A 26063-nucleotide genomic window follows, 5' to 3' on the forward strand; every position below is an offset into this window, starting at 1 on the left:
CTTGTTAGCGGTCAAATTAGCCTACAGGGTTGTGGTCTGGTTTGTTTTTTTGGGTGGGCAGTGTTTGTTCATGTGTTAATGAGAGCCGCCCCCCCCCCCCCCCCCCCTTTTGGTCGCCCCCCTCATCACAGTCGTTGCCCCTGCAAGAGGTTCCGCATTACAATAAGCTGTAGTTGATTACCTAACGTACTAACAGGTGTTCTTGCAAAACCCTCAGGCTGCTATGTCGCTCCCGAGCCCTGGCGCTGCTAGGCGGACTGCAGTTCTAGTCAGACACCTTAATAGAGTAGGAAACTAGTTCTTAACGGGGTCCTTGATGTTCTCCCCTGTAGATCTTTCCCAGTATCATCTTTAAGGCTGGCCTTTGCTTGAGCAGCGACCAATAAGGGGCTGCGCATTACACGACCCTTGCCCATCTGGCTCCTGGAGAAGAATCCACTGCTGCCCGCATTCCATCGCTCCATGTACGCATGTAGTGTGGAGCTTGGTTTTCACTCCCGGATTATAGGTTTGCTTTTTTTCACTCTCCAAAAGTTGCCCCGTGTTGTTGGCACACAACGCAAAGTTTCCAAGTGAACTTTCACACTTGGACTCCGAAAACCCTATGGCGCCGAAAGAGGCATTTTGTCTCGGCAAGAATACAGTCGGGAACGTTCTCAGCTTCTCTCACATGGCGACCCAACCAGCTGTTCCCTCAACTTGGAAATCAACACTTGCCAATTGTTGATATATACGGCGCCCGCAACCACTGTGATCGAGAAGCCTAACCACGTCCAAACAGCAAGAAGCATGCCAACGCGGTGTATAAGCATGCCAGTGCAGTGCTGGAGCGGCTACACGTCCAGAAGTAGATCTAAATTAATACAGGGTCTCTTCAGGCGCTACTGCATCTTTTCATATCATCACAGGTCGTAGGGATACTTCTTAAAGTGTCGAGGAGCCAAAATGGGGCCTCGGTAGAATTGATAGACTCACGGAGTGCCGCAGCTCAGTCTTGGGATGGATACGACGTAATCATGGGATTCTAGAAGGATGGTTGTAATGCCGGCCAAGTTTAAATTGATAGATGTTATCAGATCAGATCTATGTGGGTGGCAAGCATGGGTCTATGGAACAGAGTTTGAACTTGCACGACTCGGGATTGGCGGCCGCAGGAGGAAAGTCGGAGACGTGGACCAGTTTCTGGCATGGTTGGTTAGCTCGCTGCAGGAACCTCGTGACGTGTTACAGAGGCTGGCGCTGGAGGGATGGTGACGTCTGTCAGGCGAGGAGGGAGGAACGAAGCCGGCATACGGTTCGGCATGCCTGACCAAGCGCGGCACTGACATGTCGGGTAAACAATGCAAACAATGGAGACTAAACGATGGGAACTAGCGGCAATTGAAGATTGACTCTGGTAGGTAGCGAGCTTGATGGTTTGGGGGGGGGGGGGGGGCGAATTCTACACTTTGCCTCACCGTCGGATGGGGTGGGTCATTTGGCTCGTAGACCGCGATCGGCGCTCCGGGGTTTTCTAGGCCCCTGTCGCGTTTCTCCACTTTGCTTAAAAAAAGCCGATCGCGCAGGCTGCTCTGGGTGCCTTGTCCTGGTGCTAGGCGACTCCCACTCTGATTCTCGGGAAGAAAAGAAGAGGCTCTTCAAATGGCTCCAACGCGCGCTTTCCCCACCCCACGTCTTCCAAATTTGGACATTCAGGTGGCATCGGTCGCGCTGAAGTCGGCATTGGGGACAAGGGGAACAAGGGAAGAAGGGGAAGAAGGGGGACGTCTTACCTCTTTGGTCTTTGCATCCCACGCTGTCAGCCCGGGTCAGCCGCTGCCCTGGAAAATCCCGCAAATAGCTTGCCATTGTCCTGGCCCGGTTCTGGCCTTGCCGGGGGGAGTCAAAAACTCTGCAAATAGTTCCATGCTTGGACTGGCTCGACTCTTGGCTGGCCTTAAACTCTTGGCTGAGCTGCAGGGTGTGGGGTGCAAAACCACCTACGCACTGCACTACGCGTGTAGCTACTGCATAACAGTGGCCTGACCTGGAGCTGGACACCGGTTGTCGGAGCCCGGGCCTGATCAGATGTTGATTGATTAGATTAGATAAATTGGTGCCGTGTTGGGGTACCAGACGGGGGCCTGAACACGCGATCCAATGAGACGGAGCTGGGTTTACCTAATGGTCCCCACATCGGGAAGCTCAGTGGCCCCCCACTGTAGATTAGATCATTGATTGGATCAGATAAACGATTAGATCCATCGCAACCACGAGATTGGCCAAACACGTCAGGGGTACCCGCTCACAATCGCTAGAAAAACCAGGGCCCAACCCCCCCGCGGAGATTTCTCCTCTCGTGTTTTCCTTTTTCTCGTGCTTTAGCGATCTTGGCAGGTAACCCGGTTAGACAGAATGCAGGCCGATACAGGAACTTATAGGCACTATCGACGGGTCACTGCTACCATGCAGAGCTGCCCTGGTCTGGCCTCTTTGGTTATTTTCGAACATCGGGATCCATCTCCCAACAGCCGAGGTCGAGGCAGTGTCGCAGGTGTGAGCAACTGATGTCAATGTAAAGCCAGAATTGAGAAGGCCTCGTTCTCCATTCATTGGAGAAACATCTCAGAAGGCATGCGGGTCCCGCTCTAGAACGGAGCACTATCGAGGGGCCGACTGAGCTAGGCGGCTGTTGACGGAGAGACACGGCGGGTGAAAACGTGGCCGGGACCAGAGCTAGGCGTTTTTTGTCTACTAAGCTTACCTAGCTCCGCACCAGCTCCGTGGTTGGGTTACGTAAAGTGGCTTTTTCTGCACCCCGGAACCTGGATGGGAACTGATGGGGATCCTGTTGGCTGGACCCCGACAGGGACAATTCAACGCGCCCGGGTCGCTAATGATATCCCGTTCGGGAACCCGGCTCTCGGTTGAGGTAATGTTCATCTCGAATATATATAGGGAGCCATCCTCCCCATCCATAAATTTCTAGACAGCATCCTCTCACCAGCATTCGCAACTTGCCTCTCAATCCAAACTACCAGAACATCAACCCACCACAACCAACCCACTTCTTTTTCAAGATGAAGGTCTCCATGTTCCTCCCGCTCGCCAGCCTGGCTCTCGGCTCCGTCATTGAGCAGCGCGCCTGCGCCGGCAACAACTGCAACCGTGCCGTCACCGGCACCCGTGAGGGCCTCCTCCCCCTCGCTTCCCGGTCGGCCGACTGCTCCAGCTTCCAGGCCACCACCGTTACCGCGATTGCTCGGTAGGTTTTCTTTCCAGCGAAGGAGGCTCGCCACCCATAATATGACAGCACGACAGCCAATTAACATGATCCGCACACAGCACCGTCACCGTCACCTCCTTCGTTGCCCCCGAGCCCACTGATGATGGCTGCGCAACTCCCGCCAAGCGCGCCGTCCAGCCCCGCCAGGTGACCGTCATCCCCAGCGCCATCCCCACCTACGCCTCGGCCTGCAACGACGCCGCCGCGTACGCCTCGGCCTGCAACTGCTTCGGCATCCCCCCGACCACCACCACCGTCCGCGCTCCCCGTGTCAGCGTCACCGTCACCGCCGTCGCCACCAACTGCCCCCAGATCGCCATCGATGCCGTCCCGTCGTGCGCCTACGAGTGCTTCGCCGACCTCATCCCCAGCTACGGCTGCGGAGGTCTCGATGACCTGCCCTGCCAGTGCGCCAACTTCGAGGCCATCGGAATTGAGGTCACCCCTTGCGTTGTCGAGGCCTGCTCCCACGCCGATGTCGAGGCTATCTTCCCCGCTGCTGCCATGGGTAAGTCATCATCCCCCCCTCCCACCTCCTGTGTCTGCTGCGATATAGGGGTGTGTGTGTGTGTGTGTGTGTGTGTGTGTTTTCATGGTCTAATACCGGTGTGACAGGATGCGACTGCTACACCGCCTCCCTCCCGACCCCTACCGCTTAAATATGCGGACAGGATGGTGCAGTTCTCTGAGGACTGCGATAATGACAACGCGCTCAAGAGCACGCGTTTTGGATTGGGGCGAGTAGATTTCTTTTCGACGCTCCGGCTGCTAGAGCTGGAGCGGTTTGGGGCTTAGCACGAGGCGGGGCTTGGTGCGGGTTTGAGAGTAGTACATGTTTCTAGAATTGGCGCCTCGTACGTACGTACATGATATGACATTAATGTGCCTCATTCACGGTTTGAGTATGATTGTGACATCCGGCCGCGATCTTTGTGTCGATGGATGGGACTCTCGGGATAACCTCTTCCGGGGGGGCGGGCGGGGGGGGGGGGGGGGGGGGGGGGGGGGGGGGGGGGGGGTGGGCGACTGACGGGTTTGGTTTTGTTTGGGCCCCCGGGGGGGGTTGTTGTGGGGCGGGGTGGGGGCGGCGGGGCGCCGCCGCCCCGCCCCCCCCCCCCCCCCCCCCCGGGGGAAAAAAAAAACATTCCCGTATAATTCCCAACATGGCAGCTCGCTTGGATTTGGTCCGTCTCGATCGTCATCGGATACTGCAACGGCGTCCAAGGGTCCGGCCCGATCCGCTGCCAGCGAAGACTACACGTAGCCAAGTAAGGGGTAACTAATCATCAATTGCCACTCCGGACACCATCTCACCCTCTTCGCCTGGTACTAGCACGGTTCCGTCGTCGTCAGCCAAACAACACCCCCACGACCACCTCGTCACTGAGTGTTTGTGTGTAGTAATTATGTGTGTACCCCCAAAGGTGAACCCAGCAGAAGCTCTCCAATCTAGAGAGCATCCCCCTCATTCAGCCCTACCCGAAATACAAAGACTCGTCAGACCGGTGCTAGTGGTGGGCCTAGACCGTGCTAGTGCTGGCGCCTGTGGAGGAGACGTACAACGAGATGTTGGGGTACGTGACGTACAGGTGTGTGTAGTCTGCGTGAGATGCCCGCACGAGCATGTCCGCACAGCATTGCCGCCAGGGCTTGTTGGTTAGCTGGCACACGGGACAGATATTGCTGAAGCGCTTGACTAAGACATCGTTGACATTAACCCGAGGATGGGAGGAACGAGGTTATCGATCGCACCGTTTTGGAAGCTGTGAAGACGCCGAGAGGTGTGAGTGGACGAGAGGTCACGGCGCTCGTTGGCGGTCTGTTGCTATTGAGATCTCTTTGATGAAGGCGAGGAAAGTTGAGGGGGCATAACTAATTATCTTGGCCGCAGGTACAGTAGGCAGTCTCTTACAAGGAGGCAGGAGATCCTACTAGCATATGTTCATATGTTCAGAGGATGAGTTAAAAGTAGTGAGCCTGGGCCATTTACCCAGTTACAAGCTTCTTTAGCTACGTCGATAAGGAAAGTAGCCTCCAATACGACAGATAGTCTAAACCCCTTTCCCACTAGACGGAATCGCGGGGATATGTGAACGGCGTCGCATCTTGACTTTGATGTTGTCGATGAAAGTAAACCACCACCAACGCGGTGACTATCCTTTGGAGGCGGGATCTAATTGAATCTGGCAAAAGCATCAGTAATCTGGCGAGGCCGAGGGCGTAACTATGACAGGCAAGGGAGAACTCACGTCATAGCGGCTAAACAGTGTCGATGTGACCTTGTGAAGCTCGACAGTCGCCATGTTCCGGCCCACGCATATCCGATTGCCGGAGCCGAAAGTGAAGTCGGCGTCCTTCATCCTCTTCAACCTAATCTCGTAGGCGTCTTCCGTCTCGCCGTCGGAGCGGAGCCAGCGCTCTGGCCGGTACGCGTCGGCGTCGTCTCCATAGATGGCCTTGTTCCTCGACGACACCCACGGATTAATGCCCACTTTGGTCCCCGGCGCGATGACGCGGCCGTCGGGGAGGGTCAGGCCACCGGCTGGGACGACTCGCTCGAGAATGCCGCCGATGACCGGGTGCATGCGCATTCCCTGTTTTGCTCATGGGTAGCGTCAGTCATCCATCACAATGTGCTTCGTCGGGCGTTTGCATTGGCGGGCTCACCTCCTTAATCACGGCATTGAGATAGGGCAAGTCCTTGGTCTGCTCGTATATCGGCGGGAAGGCCAGATTTGCCGCATCAAGCTCGGCTCGAAGCTCCGCAAGGACAGATGGGTGGCGGAGGATGTTGTAGGCGATGGCCTTCTGGACAATGGCGGTGGTGTCTGCACCGGCGAGCACATTCATCATAAGATAGCTGACGACTTCGTTATAGCCGACAATGTCTGGATGCTGCTCCTTAGCCTCGAGGAAGTTATCCAAGAAGTCTTTGCGCGTCTTGGTGTCCTGGCTCGCGGCCCGTTCCATCACGCGCTGGAAGCTGTACGCGGCTGCGTGTTCGAAAGTGGAAAATTTGATAGGGCAATACGGGTTCTTGCCCAAGAGTCTGTCCAGCCACGGCATTTGGCCAATCTTCACCCGGTCAGTTAGCTATGCAGTTCAGGTCCGGTCAAACCCAGGAAGGGGCGGAGGGGGGAAAATGTAAGACGCTTACGCAGCCGAGATATCGCATAATCATCTCGCCAGTGCGGATAGTGTTCTTGACGTCTGTCCCGGACTTGAGGAATCCCATGTCCTGGCTGAAGGTCAGCTCCCAGTCGAGGTCCCAGGCACAGTATTCGATCCAGTCGGCCAGGTCGGCTGTCTTGCCAGCATTCTGGCCGTCTACGAAACGGTTCTCGAGTTGTTGGCACAAGGATATGACCATCTTGTCTGCCAGATGCTCCTTTTCGAGTATGGTATTCCATCGAGAGGTACTTCTGGTACGGCTTCATGTATCTGTTGTGGAAGGTGTTGCTGCGCGTGCTGAAGACATTTTCGATCCTCTGGCCGTTGGCGATGGCGTCTGCAATCTCATAGAAGTTGCTCTGCGATTGTAATTGCGGGTCAGCATGGGCGGGAGGGAGGCCAGGACCTCAGCTGGTCACAGAGGAACGCGGAAGCCAAACCTTGGCAAAGTCGCCCCGGGTGGAATATACAGTCTTCAGGAGGGCCGGGTCGCTGAGGCTGATCATATTCGGCCCAATACGAACAGCAGGCCCCAGTTTGTTGTGCAGTTCCCGGTGCGACTGGATCTGGGTACAGTTCCAGTAGTCTAGCATCCGCCATAAATCTGTGAATTTGGCCCAGAAGGGCTCGGGGAACGACTTTAAGGGGGATGTCAGGTATGAGACGAGGATGCGGAGCAGGAGCAGGCCGAAGCCCGAGGCAACGGCCGTGGTGGCCCAGTTCTCGAGAGCCATTATTTCAGTTGACGAACGGAGCATGAAGACGAGGAAGAAAGTCCGGGGGAGGAGCTGGGGAAAGAAGAAGCAGACACAAGGAAGGGCACCTACATGTGTACATGTGTAGCCAAGAGGTTCTGACCTCGACCAGTCATACTCTGTGCAGCTGAACTTAAGCAGACATGCATGGAACCCACCTCCCCGGACTCTGCAGGTAGGATTCCGAGGTCTCGGCATTCCAGGAGAGGACCTTCGCCCCACCTGTCATGCCACAATCAAGGGTCCCGACCCCAGTGTATGGCCTTGGATAGTGGGGCCGCCCAAAGCATTATGTGATATATCGAAAGCCACCGCCTCCTCTCCTTGCACCACCACATATACCGTATACGTTGCGATACCCCCTTTCTTGATTCGTTATTGAATCCAGAATCTCAGCTTCGTAAGACGAGATCCGGGACGGCAAGATCCTGGTTGTCTAGAAACAGCCCTAGTCGATTAGAAATAACCGATTAACTCGAAGTAGGCAGGGCAGGGGAGAACACCACAATTTGCGTTGGATGTGACTGAAACCAACAAGACATGGCACATACCGGGGGCATCTGTTTTGGGGGTCAAACCCTGTCTGTCGCCTTGATGATGTTCATTTGGACCTGATAATCTTGTTTAAGTCGCTTGTTGACTGTTGTCTCTTCCTTCAATGCAAGTCTGCTTCTTCTGTCTTGCTTCTCTTTGCACTGAGCACTGGCTAAGTTTGAGCTCCCTTCTAGCGGCCTCTCAATTCTTGTGACGCTCAACATCGCCATCATGACTTCGTACGGTGGCAGAGGGCCAACTGTCAATGCCGTCCTCTGGACCGAGACCGTCATCGCCTTCGTTTTTGTGTTTTTGCGAGTCTACACCAGGAAGGTCATCTTGCGCAGCGCCGGGTTGGATGACCTCTTTCTCCTCTTCACATTTGTACGCACAAAGCCCCCTTCCAAATTAGCCCAACCTCTCCACGGCTATCCATCCATCCGTCAAAAGGGAAAGTGTAGGTTGACATTGCCAACCAGATTCTCCTTGCCGTCTACTCGGCCATGATTTCCACAGCCACATCGTTCGGTCTAGGCCGACACCGCGCAGACATACCCCCTGCAGACTACATCCAGGCGATGAAGTACGAAATCATCGGACAAGGCGTCTGCATCTTCAACATCGCCGTCAGCAAAGCCGCCGTCGCCTTCTTCATACTGCGAATCGTACGCCAGACGTGGCACCGGGTTTTTATCTGGGTCTGTGTTATTTCCAACACCCTGCTGGCCACCTGGTGCACCATAGCCGTCTTCATCCAATGCCTCCCAGTCGAGAAGGTATGGGACTTTACAGTGCCCGGCAACTGCTGGCTGGATTTTGCCAAGGTGGGCCTCACAACTTCAGGTGCGTAATGAATGCTGTCCGGGAGAGAGGCAGGTGGTCGGGGGGGATTATGACACGCTGTGCTGGTTACTCTGACGTTGTATGGGCTCTCCATAGCATATGCGGTCGTCATCGATTTCACGCTCGCCATAGCTCCTTGCTTCATCATCTGGGACCTGAACATGAAGCGTAAGGACAAACTTCTTGCCATCATAGGTCTGAGTCTGGGCATTTTGGGAGTCTCCCACTGGCCCATGGGGTACCGTCTGATGTTCCTCTCCCATCTATCGACGGGAATTGACTAGCTCTTAGTGCTGGGATTTGCGGCATATTGCGTACAGCAGCCTTGACGAGTCTGAGGTCGTTCAACGAGTATATCTGTAAGCGTCACGTCTACTTTTACCCTGCCAATCAGCTGCAACCCTGCGTGCCGTATTAACCAGCTTTATCTCTTTTATCGCAGTTGAAACGGTCGACATGCTCATCTACTCGGCCACCGAAAACTTTGTTTCTGCCATGTGCGCATCGATCCCCGTTCTGCGGCCCCTGTGGGTGAAGGTGCGCGGCTACAGCTCGACCGATAACTCGTACGCCAAGCACAGCTATCATATGGACCGATTTGGGAGCCACGACCCCGAGAACACCCTCGGAGGCGGCGGCACCAAACGGGAAGGCATGGCGACAATGATCTTCGCTGGCGGTCGCGACAAGGGCAGTAAGGACAATGCGAGTGAGGAAACCATCCTGAGGGACGCTAGGGGACTGAGCGACGCGGGGGGTGCGCAAGCAGTCTTATGTCGGACCGACGTCTTTGTCGGCTTTTCGGACCGCGACAGAGGGAATGACTTGAAGTGATGAGCTGTGCCTCTAGGTTAGGAACCTTTTGACGAGGCGATTGGGGCCATTTAATGTCGTTGCCCAGGATCGGGGACGGGGTCCCCTAGATATATTTAGATGGTGAAGAAATATCCAGAAATTGGTGATAGACGTGAGCGAGGCCCAAATCCAGCTCTTCGGTTCCTAAGACAGATAAACGTCAGCATTCCCTTAATTCCTCCTCTTTTGCCTTGGTCTTAACAGGCAGCTCAACATCCCTGCCCCAGTGGAGCGGGGATCGCCGTAGATCGCCAAGCCCCGATTGTTTGCCGTTTTAGGCATGGCGCCAAGGCTGCGACGAGGGCTTCGTCATTAGCTCTCACGCGAATCCCAAAGCGGGCAATAATCGAAGTCCATGAACTCGAAGGATGGGGTCATCTGTCCTTTATGGTGGCCAAAGTAGAAGCATCGGAGATGGGCGCGACGGGGTATATAAGAAGCCCAGCTCGCTCTCTGGCGGCCACAATCCACCTTACACCACACTCTTGTTCCAGACTTGACCTGAAGTCCCATCGGTAGTTACCACGAACGTGAACATGGCACACACCAAGTCCATCGATATGCGGCCCCTGAAGGACGGCCCGGCCCGCATCTTCCTCAAGTCCCAGTTCTGCGCAAAGCCTCAGTGGCCGCCCAAGTCTACCGACCTGTCCGGAAATGTAGCTGTCATCACCGGAGGGAGCTCTGGGCTGGGCTTCCACGCCTGCAAGCACATCCTCTCCTACAAGCTGTCACACCTCATACTTGCCGTCCGGTCCGTCAAAAAAGGAGAGGAAGCCGCAGCAACGCTCCGTCACGAGTACCCCGGGGCCAAAATCGACGTCTGGGAGCTTGAAATGGGATCGTACGACTCCATCCAAGCGTTCGTCCACAGGGTGGAAGCCAACTTGCCCAGGTTGGACATCGTCATTCTCAACTCGGGTATTGTCAAGGTCGACTTTGGCCTGAATCCTAGTACAGGCCATGAAGATGTGGTCCAGGTCAACTATATCTCAACCATGCTTCTGGCAATCCTTCTCCTCCCAGCGCTAAAAACCAAGTCGTCGCCTGGGATGCCTGGTCGTCTAAGCATAGTCGGTTCTGGCACCGCATACCAAGCCAAGTTTCCCAACCGGACGATGGTCCCGCTGCTCCAGTCCTTCGATGAGCCCAAGATCACCCCTTGGGATGCAGGCGACAGATACGCCACCTCGAAGCTCCTCGGCCACTTGTTTATCACCAAACTGGCTGGCTACGTCAATCCCAACGACATCGTCGTGAACATCGTCGATCCTGGTCTCTGCAAGGGCTCGGACCTGCACCGGGATGTCCACGGATTGGTTTCGGCGGTGCTGTCTCTCGCCAAGAGCACCGCGGGACGGACATTGGAGGACGGGTCATCCACATACATCGACGCCGCTGTTGTAAAGGGAAAGGAGTCGCACGGGTGCTTCGTGATGGATTGGGAAATCCGGCCGTGAGTTACATCCATTGCCCTCTCTCTTGTCTGCCTTTGTGGCTGATTAACGGCGGACTTTCTGCAGATTTGCAAACATGATCTACGATCTCGAGACCGGTTCTGTCATTGAACGTCTCTGGGATGAGACCATGGCGGAGTTCGAATTTGTCGGGGCGCGCAGGGTGTTGGAGGAGCTACGGAAATAACGGCATAGGGGAATTTTGGGGAGTAATCATCGACACCGAGTGGTTAATTAACTGGCAGTGATTATACATGCGGGCTCCGGATGGAGTACCAATGCCGGGTTGGGGAAGATGCAGAACTTGCCTTGGTTTTATAGATTATTCGCAAACTAATATATACCGTGTCTACTATCGGCGGTTTAGCAATACCTGATTGGCTTGAAACCCACCTTCTTGTCAATGAGCTTGGCTGAGAAGCAAATGAAGGATGGGTTGAGATTGTCTTGGTCGATGCTATGATCAAAGGTGACGCCAATTGCATCAAAAAATCCATCCCCGGATCGTCCAGCGAAAGAATCGAGGAATTCGGGGGCCCATTGAGTCGAACCTAAAAGTGCGATCCTTCTTTCCCGGGCGATGTTGAGGACTATTTAATTATAGCCTCAGTTTCCCAGATGAGATGGCTTCCCTTATGTAGGAGGAGCCCCATGGCCGTGGGAACCGAAGTGGACGACGACATCAAGTGGGACAAGGCCCAAACGAAGGCTCAATGAGATCTGTCGATACCAGTCAGCGTGTGACTGCTTTGGAGGTATAAGACATCAAGCCCGTTCTCTTACCCTTGCCTCCAGTCCCCTGCCAAAGGACCATGATGTTTCTCTACTTGCACCTTGCTAGAAACAACAGGAAATCTCTTTTCCTGATGGTTCGACATGAAGACGAAGAGGACGACTTTGACTCACCATCATCTAATCGACCAGAGATTCCTTCGTCTTTAAATCCCATGCCAGCTTCTTCCTGGCCTCTGGACAAACAAGCTTGCGGTCTTGCTTTGGGACCATTAGATGCATTTTTTGGCCCTATAACGGGCCTTTCTAAAGTGAGCCGCGGCCGTTGACCCACCTTGACTCGGGATTTTGCCCGGATGATGTGCGGTTAAGTTTGGTTGTTGTAGGCCGAAATTGGTGGAGATTGATAAGATTGATAAGATCGATCGGTTAGATAAGATTGATCAGATAAGTATTCCTTATTGACCGCGTGCTAGGCATTGTTTCCCGAAGGTTCAACATCTAATATACTCTTCTAGCCGGCTGATCGGAGGGTGACACTGATATACGGGATGCGATGTGGTCATGTTTCAGGTACAAACCCTCCACCTTCTTGGCTTGCCTATGTGAATCCTCCGCGTCGTGCCAGATCAATTGCCGTTTTGTGCCTTGCCCATCCTTTTAGGCGCCTGGGAAAATAAATAGGACTAGAACTTGATTCATAGATGGAAGTGGAAAATGCCGGGCAACGGGACGGCCATGGCATGCTTGGCGGCGAGCTCGCTACGAAGGAATTAGATATCCTAGCCAATGACAAGTTCCGGTCTAGCCATATACGTAGGCCACGACTATATTCGGACCTCCGATGGCCCACCGGGTGCTATCAATCGTGGAGCAGGTATATAAGTGAAGGTGCAGCAGAGGACTGCATCGACCGGCATTCTGGAATCCCCTCAAACTCCCTCAGCACCCAACAGGTTAAGCGATATCCAACTTCCTTCTCAAACATGCTCACACAAGTCCTTCTCGCCCTCGTGGCGTCCGCAAGTGCCGCCACCATCAAGATCAACGTGGGCGAGGCCGGCCTCACCTTTACCCCCGATACGACCACCGCGGAAGTGGGTGACGTTCTCGAGTTCCATTTCGTCGGCGGCGTGCACGACACCGTCAGGGGCGACTTCGATAAGCCGTGCCAGCCAGCTCCCGCGGAAGGCGGGTGGGCCTCTGGCAGCATAACTGGCTCTGCTACAAACGTCAGTGGCCCACATTTTCTATCATATTCCCCGTGTTCCTTCGTTCGTATGCGGAAAGCATGTCAAATTGTAACCATGGTTCATGTCGACTGACGCGTGAGTTTTCCGAAATATAGAAAGACGTGTTCCGGGTGACAGTCAACACCACCGAGCCCCTCTTCTACTACTGCTCCGTCGGCGCCCACTGCCCCAATGGCATGGTGGCCGCGGTGAACCCGACCGCTGACCTCACTGTTGCCGCGTATAAGGCGGCGGCAAAGGGGAAGACTGCCACCAGACCAACCGGCGTCTTTGGCGGAGAGTTTGGTGATGCATCGGCAGAATAAATATTCGGCTCCCGATCCCTGTCCTTGGATGGCATGGGTTGCATCATGAGGAACGTTGTGAGAATGGTGGTGCCAGCCGAAGCACTAAGGACATCTCTTGATGTTTCTTCCCGACCAATGTGTATTTGGGCTGCGGAGGCTATCGTGCGTTGTGTATATACATTTCGGTCCTTACAAATATAACTCCAAAACGGCGTGGAATTGCAGCAACAAATGTCCTGTTCATTATTTATAGAGTTCTAGTGTCAACAATGGACATGGACCATATCGTCTCATGAATAAGAAACTACCCACACAAGGGCTACCACTTGGGTAAATTGCGACATGCTCAACGAGGCAGTCCCAAGCAGTTAACTACCCATGTAGCGCTTGCGGCCAAGAGCTCCCAGTAGAATCGGAGAAGAGGTTGCTGCAGTGTCACCACCCCCTCTGCATCCCATCAAGTCACCGGCTTATGCTTATCACCCTTCTTAAGCCCGTAGCCTTGTTATATATAAAACTGGACACCCATCCCATGATCAGTTCAGTGAGGTTGTCTACGGAGCTGGCTGCAACCCCGTTATCGCCAACTTTGCTTTCCGACACCAGCAACAAGAGACCATCGGACAAGCGCTCTGGCAAGAAGGCTCGCATCCCGGGAAGAGACGCGTTGCAAGCTAATCATGAGGCCCTCGGTGGGACGAATGATTGTGTCACTGGGTCCACGTTGGAGTTTATACCCGGCCGGGGACTGGGAAGGGGGGAGGAGTGTTACAAGTACCGATTACGAGTCGTCTGCAGCTGTGGAATATGGGCGGAAATCGATCGATGCCCACAGGTCCAAAATGAAAACCAAGAAACATGCAGTCTACAAAATACGGAGACTCGAGATCAGTCACAGCCATGGGAGGCACTATTGCAGAGTAACAGCATAATCGCCTTGATTATAGCCCACGGCCAACCAATACCAGATGAGAATGGCTTTAGGGTAACTAGACAGCCCTTCCTTGCAAAAAAACCATCGACCCAACAAGAAAACTGCACCCATCAACCACCCGCCAAGTCCTCGGCAATCATCCGCGCCCCCTTCTCGGCAATGGCATACACAGTCGCCTGCAGGTGCGCGCTGATCTGCAGGGGAATAACGCTCGCGTCGACGACCCGCAAGCCCCTGACGCCGCGGACCCGGAGCCGCTCGTCGACCACGTCGCCCATGGCGCAGGTTCCGACCGGGTGCCAGTCCGTCACCGTGGTGTCGACGGCCCAGGCGCGAAGCGACGCGTCGTCGTCTGTGTTGGTGGTGGTCGGCGGAGCGGGGAAGACGCGGGCGCGGATGATGGAGGAGAGCGGGCTCGCGCGGCAGATGTGGTCGGCGAAGCGCGCGCAGTGCGTCATGATCTCGAGGTCGAGCGAGCCGTGCGGGCCGGCGTAGTAGCCTGGGTCGATGAGGGGGTGGTTTTCGGGGGACGTGGCATCGGGGTTTGACGGGTGGCCTGGGGGGGAGGAGGAGGAGGAGGGAGTTGAGGAGTTGGTGGAGTTGTTGGCCGGGCAGATGTGGATTGACCCCCTCGAGAACGGGTGCTGTAGGATCAGCAGCATCGTGCCGTATTTCTTGCCGTCGGCGGGGTTCGGCTGGAAGTATGGGCTCCAGTTCCCCAGATCGAAGATGAACTCGACCTGTCCGAGCTTCTTCGCGTCGCTGTCGAAGCGACGTTGCATGATGTGTCTTTGTTCGGCGGGAATGGAGGTCAAGCCTCCCACTTTCGAGGCGATGGTTGCGAGAGCATCACCGGGCATGAAGTGGGAGAGGGGCAGGTAGACCATGGAAGAGGGCAGGATGGTCAGCGGGCCGGAGCGGTGCTGCAAATACTGCTCGCGGGCCGAAGCAGCGGCAACGTCGTCGCACTTGAGGTCGTCGGGGTTTGCGATCGACGGGTCGATCTCGAAGATCATGGCCAGCACTACGGTGGGAAGACAGAGAGTGAGCAGACGTTTGATAAGCAAAGGAGTTGTTGATGGTAGCTATTGGGTGTACCTACTGATGTGGTCCTGGAGGTTGTCGCCGACGTTGGGGCTCTTCACCTTGACGGGGACCCCGGCCGCTGACAGCACGTCAGGCCTGCCCACGCCAGAGAGCTCCAGGATCTGGGGCGACTGAACACTCCCAGCGGACAGGATGACCTCGCGGGAGACCGAGGCAACAAACTCGCGGCCGCGGTGGATGAACCGCACGCCGGTCGCAGCCCATTCTTCATCTTTCTTGGTGAGGACAATCTCTTGGACGGATGCCCCCGTCAGGATGTGGAGGTTTGTAGGCGACGAGCCATCCAGGCGACGGCAATAGTCGACGGCGTAAGAGCGGACGGCCGTGTCGGGATTGATGGAGCAGACATTTGTCCAGACGCCGACGTTGGAGCCGGCGAAGTGGGCCTCGTTGGTCTCGACGCCGAGTGAGTTCAGCGTCGCGTGCCAGAGTCCATGCGAGGTCGTGAACTCTCGGCAATGGGAGATGTGGATGGGGCCCGAGTCGCCAAACGCGGAAGGGTCATAGGCAACAGGGTATCGGTCTCGAATCTCGGGAGGAGGGGGGTGGAATGTTTCCGATTGTTTAAAGCAGGGCCTGTCAGGGGAAGAGGATTGTGTGCAATTTGGTAAGTGGTGCGTGCCACCAAAAGCCACAGTGGGAAGAAGACATTGAAAGTGACAACTGACAGGAGCGAGTCCCACCCCCAGCCGGGATTTCCCAGCGCCTCCCAGGCGTCATAGTCCTCCCGGCTGGCGCGATTCCACGTCATGAAATTCAGGACGCTGGTCCCGCCGAGGACCTTCCCGCGCGGCCACGGGAGCTGCCGCCCGCCCAAGCCGGGCTGGCTCACCGTCTCGAACTGCCAGTCGTGGCTTCCGCCCAGGGTCTGCCCGAAACAACCTGGAATACGGATGTTGCCCTCGTCATCTTTGCCATCCTCCCCGACAGCAGCACCGGCCTCCAGCACGCCGACGGTAAGGGCGCTGTTCTCGGCCAGGCGGGCTGCCACGACGAGGCCCGCCGTGCCGCCCCCGACGACAATGAAGTCGAAGCGGCGGGCGGTGAACTCGTCTGCCCTAGTGGTCTCGGTGTCGGTGGTGCTCGTGGGAGGTACCATTGTTTAATCGTTGATCATCCAAGGTTTCCGAATCATTCTGACCCATATCCTTGGCTGAGATCGGCCTGGACTTAATAAAACATGACCACACAAGCTTTGGAGAAATCCCTGTTCGCTATGCAGATACGGGCGGGATAAACTGGTGTCAAGCAATTGGCAAGCAGCCAGTGGGGGAAATGGGAAATGGAACCTCCCCCACGCCGTCACGGGAAGTAGCTGAGCAGCTGCATGAAAAGGGGCCACTAAGCATGGGCCGGAAGCAGGGGTGTCGGCTCCCCGCAGCCGAATGGACAGATGGTCTGCTGCGAAATGTGCGGCCTGACCCGGGACAATACTGCGGTCGATCTGGGGAGCTGAAGCGGGCTGCTGCCCCGGTCCGAGCACCATTGTGGGCTGTTCCCAGGCGGCCCACTTTCCCAGCCACACCTGCCCAGTCCAGGGGTGGTGAGCGAGACAGGGACGATTAACGGGAGGAGGAGGATGGCGAGAATCGCAGAGAAGTCAACCCGATGGCAGGCCCCCTTAACGTACAATCTCCGAACGAAAGCCACAACCAGCATCGACTCACTCTCTTTATTTTTATTTACATTGATAACCTACGCATTTGTACTCGTCGCATTGGAAGATTTTTTGCTTGTTTTGCTTGTTTCTCTTCTCCCCTCAACCAGTCTTGTTTACGGTCCATGCCGCGTCACCCCTCGCCGCCATGGACGACTTCGTCGGCTCCATGGCCATTGAGTCGTGGACTCTGTACGCCATCGGCCTGGTGCTGATAATATGTCGAATGCAAGTCAAGACTCCCAAGTGCAATACTTTGTCGATGCCCCGTGAAGCCCGATTGCGATCCGTTGATCTGCGTGAAGTGCAGGGGACGGGGACCGGGACAGAGCACGGGTGGCGCTGAATTGCTAACGAGCTACCACATGCACAGAATATCACGGCGGATGAAGTTGGGCAGCATGAAGAATCTCCAGATCGAGGACTGGCTGATGGTCGTCGCGGGGGTATGTCTATCCCCAAGCGTAACAAATTAGCCCACGCAAAGAAATGAAAAACGGGAAATAATCGACGCGTGACTGACGAGAAAACACAACGCCCCCTCTTCCCTCCGATCTAGACAACTTTCACCGGATTCATCGTGTCCGTCAACGAAGTCGCAAAGAATGGCAGCAATTACATGTCCCCCGAGGAGGCGGCCGCCCTCACGCCCGACGAGGTGGCCAAGGCCATCTATGGTAGCAAGATGACCCTCGCGCTGGAGATGTTCACCTTGGCAACGGTCTGGCTTGTCAAGGCGTGCTTGCTGTTCCTCTACTACCGATTAACGTGAGCATTGAGTCCACGCCATGGTGGAACCGAAGAGGATGAGCTGACATGCGCGCCCCATGCAGGAGGGAGGCTTTCCACAAACAGCAGCTCGCTGTCAAGTTCATAGCCGCGTACTGCGCCGGCACCTACCTCATCATCGTCATCCTCTGCCTGACGTACTGGTGCCACCCCGTCTCCGAGTACTGGAGAGTCCCGGTGAGAAACTGTAAGCAGCTCCCAAGAACCAACCCGTCACTGCGTCCTCCTACGTCAAGCGCGCGCTGACTCGGTATATCACCAGCACAATGCGCCACTTACTACCACCACATGATCTTCGCCACATCCTTCAACATCTCGTCCGACCTGATGCTCCTACTGATCCCGCTTCCGATTATTGTGCGGACCCGCCTTCCGCTGAGGAGGCAAGCAATAACCCCGCGCTGATTCGCAAGGAAGACGACTAACCAAAATGCAGGAAACTGGTTCTCTGCTGTGTTCTTGGTCTTGGTATCTTCAATGTGGGTAATTCCCACGTTTCTGTCCGTCTATAACCCCTTTCTCTGACCAGACAACTAACAATGGGTGTGTGTGTGCGTGCTTGTCCAGATCATCGCCGCCGTCCTGAACCGATACTACAACTTCAACAACCCCAACGATCTGGGCTACATGTACTGGTACGTGGGCGAGGTGGCCATCGCCGTGTGCGTGGGCAACATCCCGCTCTGCTGGCCACTCATCCGCCAGGTCTTCCAGGCGGGCTCCTGGTTCGACTCCAAGGAGTCGGGCGAGACCCCGCCGCACCACATCCCCAGGAGCGGCCCGTTCCGCCGCCGCCCGAAGCCGCCGAACTCCTCCATATGGCTGAGTACGTGGGGACAGACTACGTGGGACAAGGTGGACGACGTGGCTGAGGATCAGGGACGGGGTAGGAGACGGAGCCAATTCGACGGGAAGGGGGGACTGGGAGGAGAGACGGTCTGCGAGTCACACGGCAGCGAGATCGAGCTCACTCCCGGGTGGCACGGGAGGGCAAATTCAACGGCCGTGACTACCAAAGGCGTGGGCGGCGCCGCCGGGGCCGAGAGTGGGAGCGACGATCCCGAGATCGGGGTTGTCGTGGTGAAGACGGTCCGGATCTCGCGGGGTTGAACTTGGTAGCGAACTTTTTACACAAGGGACATACTTTGGTCACTTTGTGACAGTGGCGTGCTTGGCAATGGCGTCTATAGCCGGAGGACTGGGATAATTTTGGCATGGTCATGGGCATGTACGCAGTATTTTAGCGAATGACACAGGCTGCGTGGGCGTTGGCTTTTGGGGCGGTCGGTCAACATCTTGTCTGGGAATGATTACAGATGTACCTTGTACGGATACGAGTATAGATCACTAGCAAGACAGGGAACATGCACGAGACATTCGATTACGATATGGATGACAATATTTCCAATCAGCTGCCCCTTATCATTCACTATTGGACGAACCCTGCAGTTCTTCCGAGCCATTGGAAGGCATTGCCAGCCATTGGGGCGCCACCAAAGCCCAACCATGCCGACAACCAGGTTCACGGTTCTGGTTCTGTGTGACAGAACTGTTCCTTCCGAGCTCTAGCCTTCTTCTTCCCCAGGTCGGAACCATTTTCGGGTTCGTCGAGTGGCTGAACCCTGGACGCACACAATTCAGAAAAAGGGGCGCCAGCGCTCCGGTGAGCTCTCGAGTGTTTGCCTCTCAGGGAAACCCGAACCGCAGCCTGCAAGGATGCAAGGATGCAAGCAAATAAAGCATGGGGTGTCAGCACTATTGCCACCTCAAATCCCAAAACAAGCAATCAAAACTGCCGACTACCTGCATCTAACAACCCTTCCGACCCATGGCTGCATCATCCCCCCCATGCACGCCCCGCCCCTCCTCCGACGGCCAGCATCCGTTCATCTATCAAGGTTGCATTCTGCGGTCGGATTTCTGCAGCCTTTAGCGAGCGAATGTGCTTCCTTGATTGGAATGCCTGCCTTGCGTCTCTCCCCTGCGACATATCTCTCAATGTTGATTGAATGTGAGGGGGTTCGGGGTTCTGACCTCTCTGATCTTTTCCTTTTTTTCTTTTGCTTCTTCTAGTCGGCCCTTTCTCTAATAACGTCCCATCTTTTTTTCTCCCTCCTCTCACTTCCCAGCAAGCCCCCTCTCCGCGCCGGCGCAGGAAACAGACAGATATCCAATCAGATCCGCGCTGTGTTTGAAACAATGGCTGCCATCACCCCCCCAGACATGGAGAAATCCGCGGGAGCGACGAACATCACCAGCACCTCGTCGGAAGATCTGAGGATCAGCGACACCACCCCGCCCCCCGCGGGGCCGTTGCCGGGGTCCGGGTCGGAGTCGGACCCGGACTCGAAATCCATCCTCTCGCGGCTCCGACGACTCAACGCCCGCATCGAGGGCCTGGCCGGCTTCGAGGCCCGCGGCATCACGCGCGTGCTGCCGTCGGAGCGCCAGGAGCCCTCGCGCGCGGCTGACCTGCAGGTCGCCCTGCTGTGGTTCAGCGCCAACGTGTCGGTCAACAACCTCGCCGTCGGCCTCTTCGGGCCCCTCGTCTTCGACCTCGGCTTCCTCGATTCCGCCATGTGCGCCGTCTTCGGTGCCCTGCTCGGGAGCTGCTCCACGGCGTATATGAGCATATGGGGTCCGCAGAGTGGGAACCGGACCATGGTGAGCTTTGATGCCCCCTCGAGAATTGAAACGAGTGTTGTGTACTTTGATGGTTCGCTAATGGCACTTTGAATCCCTTGCGCTGGATAAGGTCGTGTGCCGGTTTTTCATGGGCTACTGGCCCTCCAAGATCCCTTGCTTCCTGAACATCGTGCTCATGGTCGGCTACTGCACCATCGACTGCATCATCGGCGGCCAGATGCTCTCCGCCGTGAGCGGGGGCAGCCTGTCCATCGTCGTCGGCATTGTCGTTGTTGCTCTGGTGAGCTGGGTGGTTGCCGTGTTTGGCATGGGACTGTTCCACCACTACGAGAGGTAAATGACATCCTGTTTACGCAGCCATAAGCTCCCCCTCTGCCTGTCCTCTGGGACCCCAATTTCAACATTCCCACTAACACTTGACCAGATACGCCTGGCTACCGCAGATCCTCGTCCTCTTCGTGCTCATCGGCTCCGCGGGCCCCTTCTTCGACGCAACAACTCAGTCGGGCGGAAACAGCGCCACGGTGGCTGCGAATCGGCTCTCGTTCCTGAGCCTATGCCTCTACGTGCCCAACTCATGGGCAGCAGCGGCATCAGACTTCTACGTCTACTACCCAGAACGCACATCCCGGATCAAGATCTTCCTCCTCACCCTCGTCGGCCTCTGGCTCTCCTTCTCGCTAGTCTACCTCCTCGGCATCGGCCTCGCCACCGGCATCCCCACCCACGCGGCCTGGTCGTCCGCCAACGACATCTCCACGGGCGCCCTCGTCGTCGCGGGCTTCGGCCCGCTGCGCGGCTTCGGCCGCTTCTGCTCCGTCATCGTGGCGCTCGGCGTCATTGCAAACAGCATCCCGGGGACGTACTCGGCCGCCCTCGGTTGCCAGGTTATGGGAAGGTACCCAAAGGTCGTGCCGAGGTGGGTGTGGTCGTGCGTGCTGATCGCCATCGAGCTCGTGCTCGCGCTTGCCGGGAGAGAGCACCTGTTTGTCATCTTCCAGAACTTCCTCGCGCTTATGGGCTACTGGATCGAGTTCATGATCTGTATCGTTGTGCAGGAACATCTCATCTTCCGCCGCGCGGGGGGGCCCAGGGGAGTCATCGATTGGACTAGGTGGGAGGACAAGTCGTACCTCCCCATTGGCTGGGCTGCGCTGGCGGCGTTCCTGCTCGGCTGGCTTGGTGCTGTGCTTGGTATGTACCAGATTTGGTACGTCGGCCCGCTGGCCGAGCTGGCTGGCTTGTCTGATGTTGGCGTCTGGGTGGGCTGCGGGTTTGCCTTGGTTTCGTTCCCGCCGCTGAGGTATATTGAGTTGAGGATGATCGGCCGGTAGCTGATTAAAATGTCATCTATCTCACGGGGATATGAATGAACAAGCTGTGGAAGACATGCGCAAGCGTCTTGTCGAACTTCAGGATACAACAGCGTTATATGGACAAATCCAAATAGCATCTCTAATTGATCCTATCATCGGAAAGAGAAGCCTGCTCAAAGTGGAACGCACTGATGTTTATGGCGATTGATTCCGCGCGCGGCGACTCGGACTGTACCGGTGGCACGTCTTTCCGAGCCAAGATCTCCGTTATTTCTCTAAAGAGGAAAACCATCGCACCGAGTAGGGCCGGAGCCAAGCCGGGGTGCCGGAATGGTTTCGGACCTGCTTTGCAACTTTAGGGAATGGTGCGTACCCGACGAGGGCCATTACGTCGAGACACTGGATCCCCTGTCGAAACCTGCCCTCCTCCACAGCAGTTCAATCCAATGGTGGTTAACCAGAAAGTGTACTGTTTCCATTCAAGGATTTAAAACCCCATTTCCTTTTTCTAACGGTCAGTCGAAACACTGAATTATGGCGTTGTGTGAACACTCGTCTCGCGCTGTTCATCACTGCTTCTTCGCAGTGAGGCCACGGCTCTGGGTCTCAGACCGGCAGACCCCCTAGAGGCTGTGCTAAAAACAGAGGTTGAGGAAGGCATGTCATGCAGAACAATGTGTCCTGATGCCGAACCAGCATGAGTAGATGACACGATGTCTAGGTCTGGAGATCGACTATGTCGAGCCTGGTCCTGGTCCGCAAACCATTTCTCCCGGATCCAGGGAAGAAGGTTATAGTACCCGCCGCAAGCGAACACCCCCAGCCACAATACGAGCTCTGGCCCGTATATGACCATACCAAGGATGTCCAGTCTCGGCTGGAAGAAGACCGACAGCAGAGAGAATAGGTCACCGGCGGCGTCGATACCCACAAAGATAAAGGAGATTCCCCGCACGGTTCGATGCATCGAGATATCCCAGTAATGTCGGAGCACGCCGGCCGCCAACAGGACCGCTGAGAGCACCGCCATGAGAGTCATTGGCCACTCACGATGGTGAGATTTTACAATGCGAAGACCAACGATCAGTGCCGCCTGAAATACTCGCCATAGCGACAGCAATTGGTACAACAACGAGCAGAGACCGCACGACAGTCCATTTCTGGTTGGTATATCAGTCGGAAATGCTTATCCAAATAAGAACACAAGATGCGGGAGAGATGACGTACTCTCTGGCAGTAATAGCATTGTATCCAGGTCACTAAGCTGAGGAATGTGAGGATCTGAGGCTGTATGCGCAGCGCAACATTGAACTCCTCGACGATGTTGTACACGCCGAGGGGTACGCCAGCCCAGGCCCAGAGCATCATCATCGACGGCTGGAGGCCAGTGGTATAATGTCGACGGTAGTTCACCACGATTTGGGGGATAAGCTGCACCGACCAACAGACCTGTGGGATGGGGGATGTGAGCTTCTCGCGACGCCATGTGGAAGGAGGGAGGGGGGCCGCATACTGCTCCAAGGGTTCCCAGGGCGTTGGCCGCCGCGGGAAAGTCCATCTTAGCAGATGGACGCCGACATAAAGGACGCCCCCGAAGCAGCAAAGCTTAAATGGAGCGAGTCTCCCAGGTGGACCTGTGGTGGAAGCTTGAGGCTACGGACGCGTGATATTCACGTGATTTTAGACGCACCGATGAACATGGAGGCGAAGTTTCGGGATAAAGGAAGCTCCCACTAATTACGATTGACGAGTTTATAGATGGCATGTTTCAAGTGCTTACCAGAGCTACCAAGGAGAAGTATGGCGGCAAGGTTGTGCTGCACACTGGCGAAGTTCAGGGTTGGTGATTGAGCTCTCAGGCAGATAGCCAAGTAAACAAAGGTTCTCCCAATGACGTCATCGAATCATGCCGAATCATCAAAAGTCGACGGTGGAGAGGTGGGTAATTAGGTGGGGTTTCGGCGAGTGTGAATTTGTCAGCTCAATCACCTAGGTAGAAAACCATCTAGTGTAGCAACTTCAACTGCAACCCTAATCCCCTCACCAGTGTGTGCAATAGAACCTCGAATATGAAAACCATCGGCATCTTCCCGGCCTCGGGCGCGCTCGGCGGCAGCACCTACCGGCATCTCTTGAAGAATGTCCCCGGAGACAAGGTCATCCTGATCAGCCGGTTCCCCGAGAAGGTCCCGGACACGTACGTGCAGGGCGGCGTGCGCCTCCGCCAAGCATCATACGAGTCCAGCCCGGAGGAGCTGCAGGCCGCGTTTGCCGACATTGATGTCCTCTTCCTGGTTTCGTATCCGAGCTTCGTCCACGAATACCGCGTCAAGGTAATTAATCTACAACCCTCTCTCAATCTCTAATAAATTGTTAGCGCACTGGAACTGAACGGAATGGAGCATAGGTGCAAATCCCCGCCATTGACGCCGCCCGCCGCGCCGGCGTGAAGCACATCTTCTACAGCTCACTCGGCTTCGGGGGCAACCTCACGGACCAGTCCCTGGCAGTGGTGATGCAGGCGCACCTCGACTGTGAGCGCCACCTCGCCAAGCTGGCGGCCTCGGACCCGGCCGGGTTCACGTACACGTCCGTCCGCGAGGGCCTGTACTCGGAATCGTTCCCCATCTACACGGCCTTCTTCGACGCGGCGCGCCCGACGCCCGAGATCCGCATCCCCCACGACGGCTCCGGGCCGGGCGTCGCGTGGGTCAAGCGCGACGAGCTGGGCGAGGCGACGGCGAGGCTGATCGAGCGGTACGCGAAGGGGCCGGCTGAGGAGTTCGCGTACGTCAACGCCAAGGTCCTGTTGACGGGGAACAGGCCCTGGACGCTTGCCGAGACGGCCGAGTGCCTCGGTCGGGCTATCGGAAAAGACGTCGGGATCCGGAAGGTGGGTCTGGACGAGTATGCCAGCCAGCCCCAGGTCCTCGGCAAGTTCGGCACGCCGGAAATGGGCAAGTCGTGGGCGTCGGCATGGGATGCCATTCGCGCGGGGGAGACGGCGGTTGTGACGCCGACGTTGGGAGAGATTCTGGGCAGGAGGCCGGAGGACTTTGATGTTACTATCAAGGCCCTGGTAGGATCTAATTAGATTTGCCAGGGGCAGTGGCAGGAACAGAGGCTGAAATAGAACACATCATGCGAGGAAGGCTTGATGAGCCCCTGACAGACTGCTTTGAAAATGGCAGATAGACAGACCTCACCAAGGCCAACTATTGGAACACGAAGAAGCATTGTTTGAGTGTGGTTTCTATCTCTTGCCCTCCCCGCCTCTATCTAGTGTACAGCGATGCCGAGGGGAACGGCTTTCATTCTCCAGCAAACCACTCGTCCTGCAGCAGTTCCTTGGCGGTCGGCCGGTCACGCCAGTCCATCTTCATGATCTTTAGGATAAATTCCTTGTCTTCCTTACTGACTTCCAGTTCTGTAACGAAGCGGAATGGCATCATGGCTTCTGGTGGGATCAGGTTCATGATATACGAGATTGACATGAGAGTCTCCTTGTTGGCAATCTCTCTGTACTTTGGTGGGAAAGGGCCAAAGTAGCGGTACTGAGACATAACCACTTCGACGTTGTAGTTCTTGTTGCCATGGTGAGCATTCTTGGGGCGGAAGATGTTGAAATCGCCCCCATAGATCAAACTTATAAGCTGTTCAGAGTTAGGTATTATTTTTCTTTAACATTGTTAAACTTACCACTGTCCCGAATGACCATATGTCTGTTGCTGTATTCCATGGTGTCTCTATGAGGACCTCTGGGCTGTTCCAGAGTGGCCTGCCAATTACTGTGCCTGTTTTGGCCCATTCACTGTCTTGAGGAGAGGTACTGCCAAAGTCTCCCAATTGGACATCAGAAAAGCGCACCTCATCCTCGCCATCTCTGTAGTTGACAAAGACATTATTCAGTTTGACATCTTCGCCAGCAAGGTTAGATATAATTATAGATAACTTGATAATTTCAGAGGGATTTGTTGGTTACCTGAATGGACATAAACCATCTTTATGCAGGACACTTAGGGCCTGAAGCACCCGTTTCGAAATATACTTGATTTCCTTTCGGTTCAGTGTCTTTTAAATTGACGCCTCCAAAAGGTGGTTGTCAAGGTGCTTGAGCACAATTGATGTCGGTTCAGCCGGGTCTTCGATCTCGTCAATCATCGGCCGTATATTATGGGAAGCCCGATCCTGAAAGCGTCTCAGGATATCTCTCTCGTTCTCGACCCGCGGGTGGCCACGAACGCTCTTCACAACAAAGGTCATGTTGGCATGGTTCCTACAATTGGTGAGTCACATTCCCATGCGGCAGCAGCCGGGGCACAAACCTTGCAAACCACACAGATCCTGGATCTGCCTGGAGATGGTGTATGTCTCCAGGCGACCACGAAGCACTTGTCCGAAACGAAGAGTCGATGGCATTGTCTAGGAGTTGAGCGCCCGTTGATTCGGGACGGAACGCGCT

General features: G+C 55.7%; 11 protein-coding genes across 11 annotated transcripts; 7 read left to right on the top strand and 4 right to left on the bottom strand.

Moving 5' to 3' along the window:
- Window positions 1–2848: 2848 nt before the first annotated feature.
- QBC33DRAFT_586917 (uncharacterized protein) lies at window positions 2849–3924 on the top strand (the record flags this gene model as incomplete). The annotated part of the gene is made up of 3 exons (XM_060431498.1): window positions 2849–3244; window positions 3325–3773; window positions 3881–3924. The coding sequence occupies exons 1-3, from the start codon at window positions 3060–3062 to the stop codon at window positions 3922–3924; spliced, it is 678 nt and encodes a 225-aa protein (XP_060283728.1). The 5' UTR covers window positions 2849–3059.
- A 690-nt stretch (window positions 3925–4614) lies between these two features.
- On the bottom strand, window positions 4615–7170 carry QBC33DRAFT_619620 (cytochrome P450; the record flags this gene model as incomplete). Its single annotated transcript, XM_060432742.1, has 7 exons — window positions 4615–4648; window positions 4826–4926; window positions 5515–5859; window positions 5933–6340; window positions 6423–6592; window positions 6633–6795; window positions 6877–7170. 7 exons carry the CDS (start codon window positions 7168–7170, stop codon window positions 4615–4617), a joined length of 1515 nt encoding a protein of 504 aa, XP_060283729.1.
- A 786-nt stretch (window positions 7171–7956) lies between these two features.
- Window positions 7957–9482, top strand: QBC33DRAFT_586927 (uncharacterized protein; the record flags this gene model as incomplete). Its single annotated transcript, XM_060431499.1, has 5 exons — window positions 7957–8109; window positions 8205–8568; window positions 8665–8806; window positions 8860–8927; window positions 9011–9482. The coding sequence occupies 5 exons, from the start codon at window positions 7957–7959 to the stop codon at window positions 9400–9402; spliced, it is 1119 nt and encodes a 372-aa protein (XP_060283730.1). The 3' UTR covers window positions 9403–9482.
- A 297-nt stretch (window positions 9483–9779) lies between these two features.
- QBC33DRAFT_619621 (short chain dehydrogenase) lies at window positions 9780–11171 on the top strand. The gene is made up of 2 exons (XM_060432743.1): window positions 9780–10879; window positions 10947–11171. The coding sequence occupies exons 1-2, from the start codon at window positions 9960–9962 to the stop codon at window positions 11065–11067; spliced, it is 1041 nt and encodes a 346-aa protein (XP_060283731.1). The 5' UTR covers window positions 9780–9959; the 3' UTR covers window positions 11068–11171.
- A 1427-nt stretch (window positions 11172–12598) lies between these two features.
- Window positions 12599–13170, top strand: QBC33DRAFT_559003 (uncharacterized protein; the record flags this gene model as incomplete). The annotated part of the gene is made up of 2 exons (XM_060429930.1): window positions 12599–12844; window positions 12961–13170. 2 exons carry the CDS (start codon window positions 12599–12601, stop codon window positions 13168–13170), a joined length of 456 nt encoding a protein of 151 aa, XP_060283732.1.
- Window positions 13171–13987: 817 nt separating this feature from the next.
- Window positions 13988–16451, bottom strand: QBC33DRAFT_491861 (putative GMC oxidoreductase). Its single transcript, XM_060425483.1, has 3 exons — window positions 15862–16451; window positions 15189–15769; window positions 13988–15110 (listed from the first exon to the last, which is right to left on the bottom strand). Exons 1-3 carry the CDS (start codon window positions 16290–16292, stop codon window positions 14197–14199), a joined length of 1926 nt encoding a protein of 641 aa, XP_060283733.1. The 5' UTR covers window positions 16293–16451; the 3' UTR covers window positions 13988–14196.
- A 222-nt stretch (window positions 16452–16673) lies between these two features.
- Window positions 16674–19014, top strand: QBC33DRAFT_538560 (uncharacterized protein). Its single transcript, XM_060427900.1, has 7 exons — window positions 16674–17078; window positions 17224–17296; window positions 17410–17618; window positions 17684–17826; window positions 17902–18022; window positions 18076–18118; window positions 18207–19014. Exons 1-7 carry the CDS (start codon window positions 16999–17001, stop codon window positions 18747–18749), a joined length of 1212 nt encoding a protein of 403 aa, XP_060283734.1. The 5' UTR covers window positions 16674–16998; the 3' UTR covers window positions 18750–19014.
- A 1073-nt stretch (window positions 19015–20087) lies between these two features.
- QBC33DRAFT_538564 (Permease, cytosine/purine, uracil, thiamine, allantoin) lies at window positions 20088–21736 on the top strand. Its single transcript, XM_060427901.1, has 3 exons — window positions 20088–20303; window positions 20395–20618; window positions 20710–21736. The coding sequence occupies exons 1-3, from the start codon at window positions 20217–20219 to the stop codon at window positions 21617–21619; spliced, it is 1221 nt and encodes a 406-aa protein (XP_060283735.1). The 5' UTR covers window positions 20088–20216; the 3' UTR covers window positions 21620–21736.
- Window positions 21737–22133: 397 nt separating this feature from the next.
- Window positions 22134–23431, bottom strand: QBC33DRAFT_569853 (PQ loop repeat protein; the record flags this gene model as incomplete). Its single annotated transcript, XM_060430547.1, has 4 exons — window positions 23115–23431; window positions 22829–23050; window positions 22683–22761; window positions 22134–22615 (listed from the first exon to the last, which is right to left on the bottom strand). The coding sequence occupies exons 1-4, from the start codon at window positions 23157–23159 to the stop codon at window positions 22134–22136; spliced, it is 828 nt and encodes a 275-aa protein (XP_060283736.1). The 5' UTR covers window positions 23160–23431.
- A 239-nt stretch (window positions 23432–23670) lies between these two features.
- On the top strand, window positions 23671–24695 carry QBC33DRAFT_451123 (quinone oxidoreductase 2-like protein 1; the record flags this gene model as incomplete). Its single annotated transcript, XM_060424598.1, has 2 exons — window positions 23671–23934; window positions 24009–24695. The coding sequence occupies 2 exons, from the start codon at window positions 23671–23673 to the stop codon at window positions 24693–24695; spliced, it is 951 nt and encodes a 316-aa protein (XP_060283737.1).
- A 144-nt stretch (window positions 24696–24839) lies between these two features.
- On the bottom strand, window positions 24840–26020 carry QBC33DRAFT_586957 (kinase-like domain-containing protein; the record flags this gene model as incomplete). The annotated part of the gene is made up of 5 exons (XM_060431500.1): window positions 24840–25254; window positions 25301–25518; window positions 25600–25672; window positions 25721–25877; window positions 25923–26020. 5 exons carry the CDS (start codon window positions 26018–26020, stop codon window positions 24913–24915), a joined length of 888 nt encoding a protein of 295 aa, XP_060283738.1. The 3' UTR covers window positions 24840–24912.
- Between the last annotated feature and the right edge of the window lie 43 nt (window positions 26021–26063).

This window comes from Phialemonium atrogriseum (assembly GCF_030411735.1).
Source record: "Phialemonium atrogriseum strain 8032-3 unplaced genomic scaffold QBC33scaffold_12, whole genome shotgun sequence".
Lineage (NCBI taxonomy): Eukaryota > Fungi > Ascomycota > Sordariomycetes > Cephalothecales > Cephalothecaceae > Phialemonium > Phialemonium atrogriseum.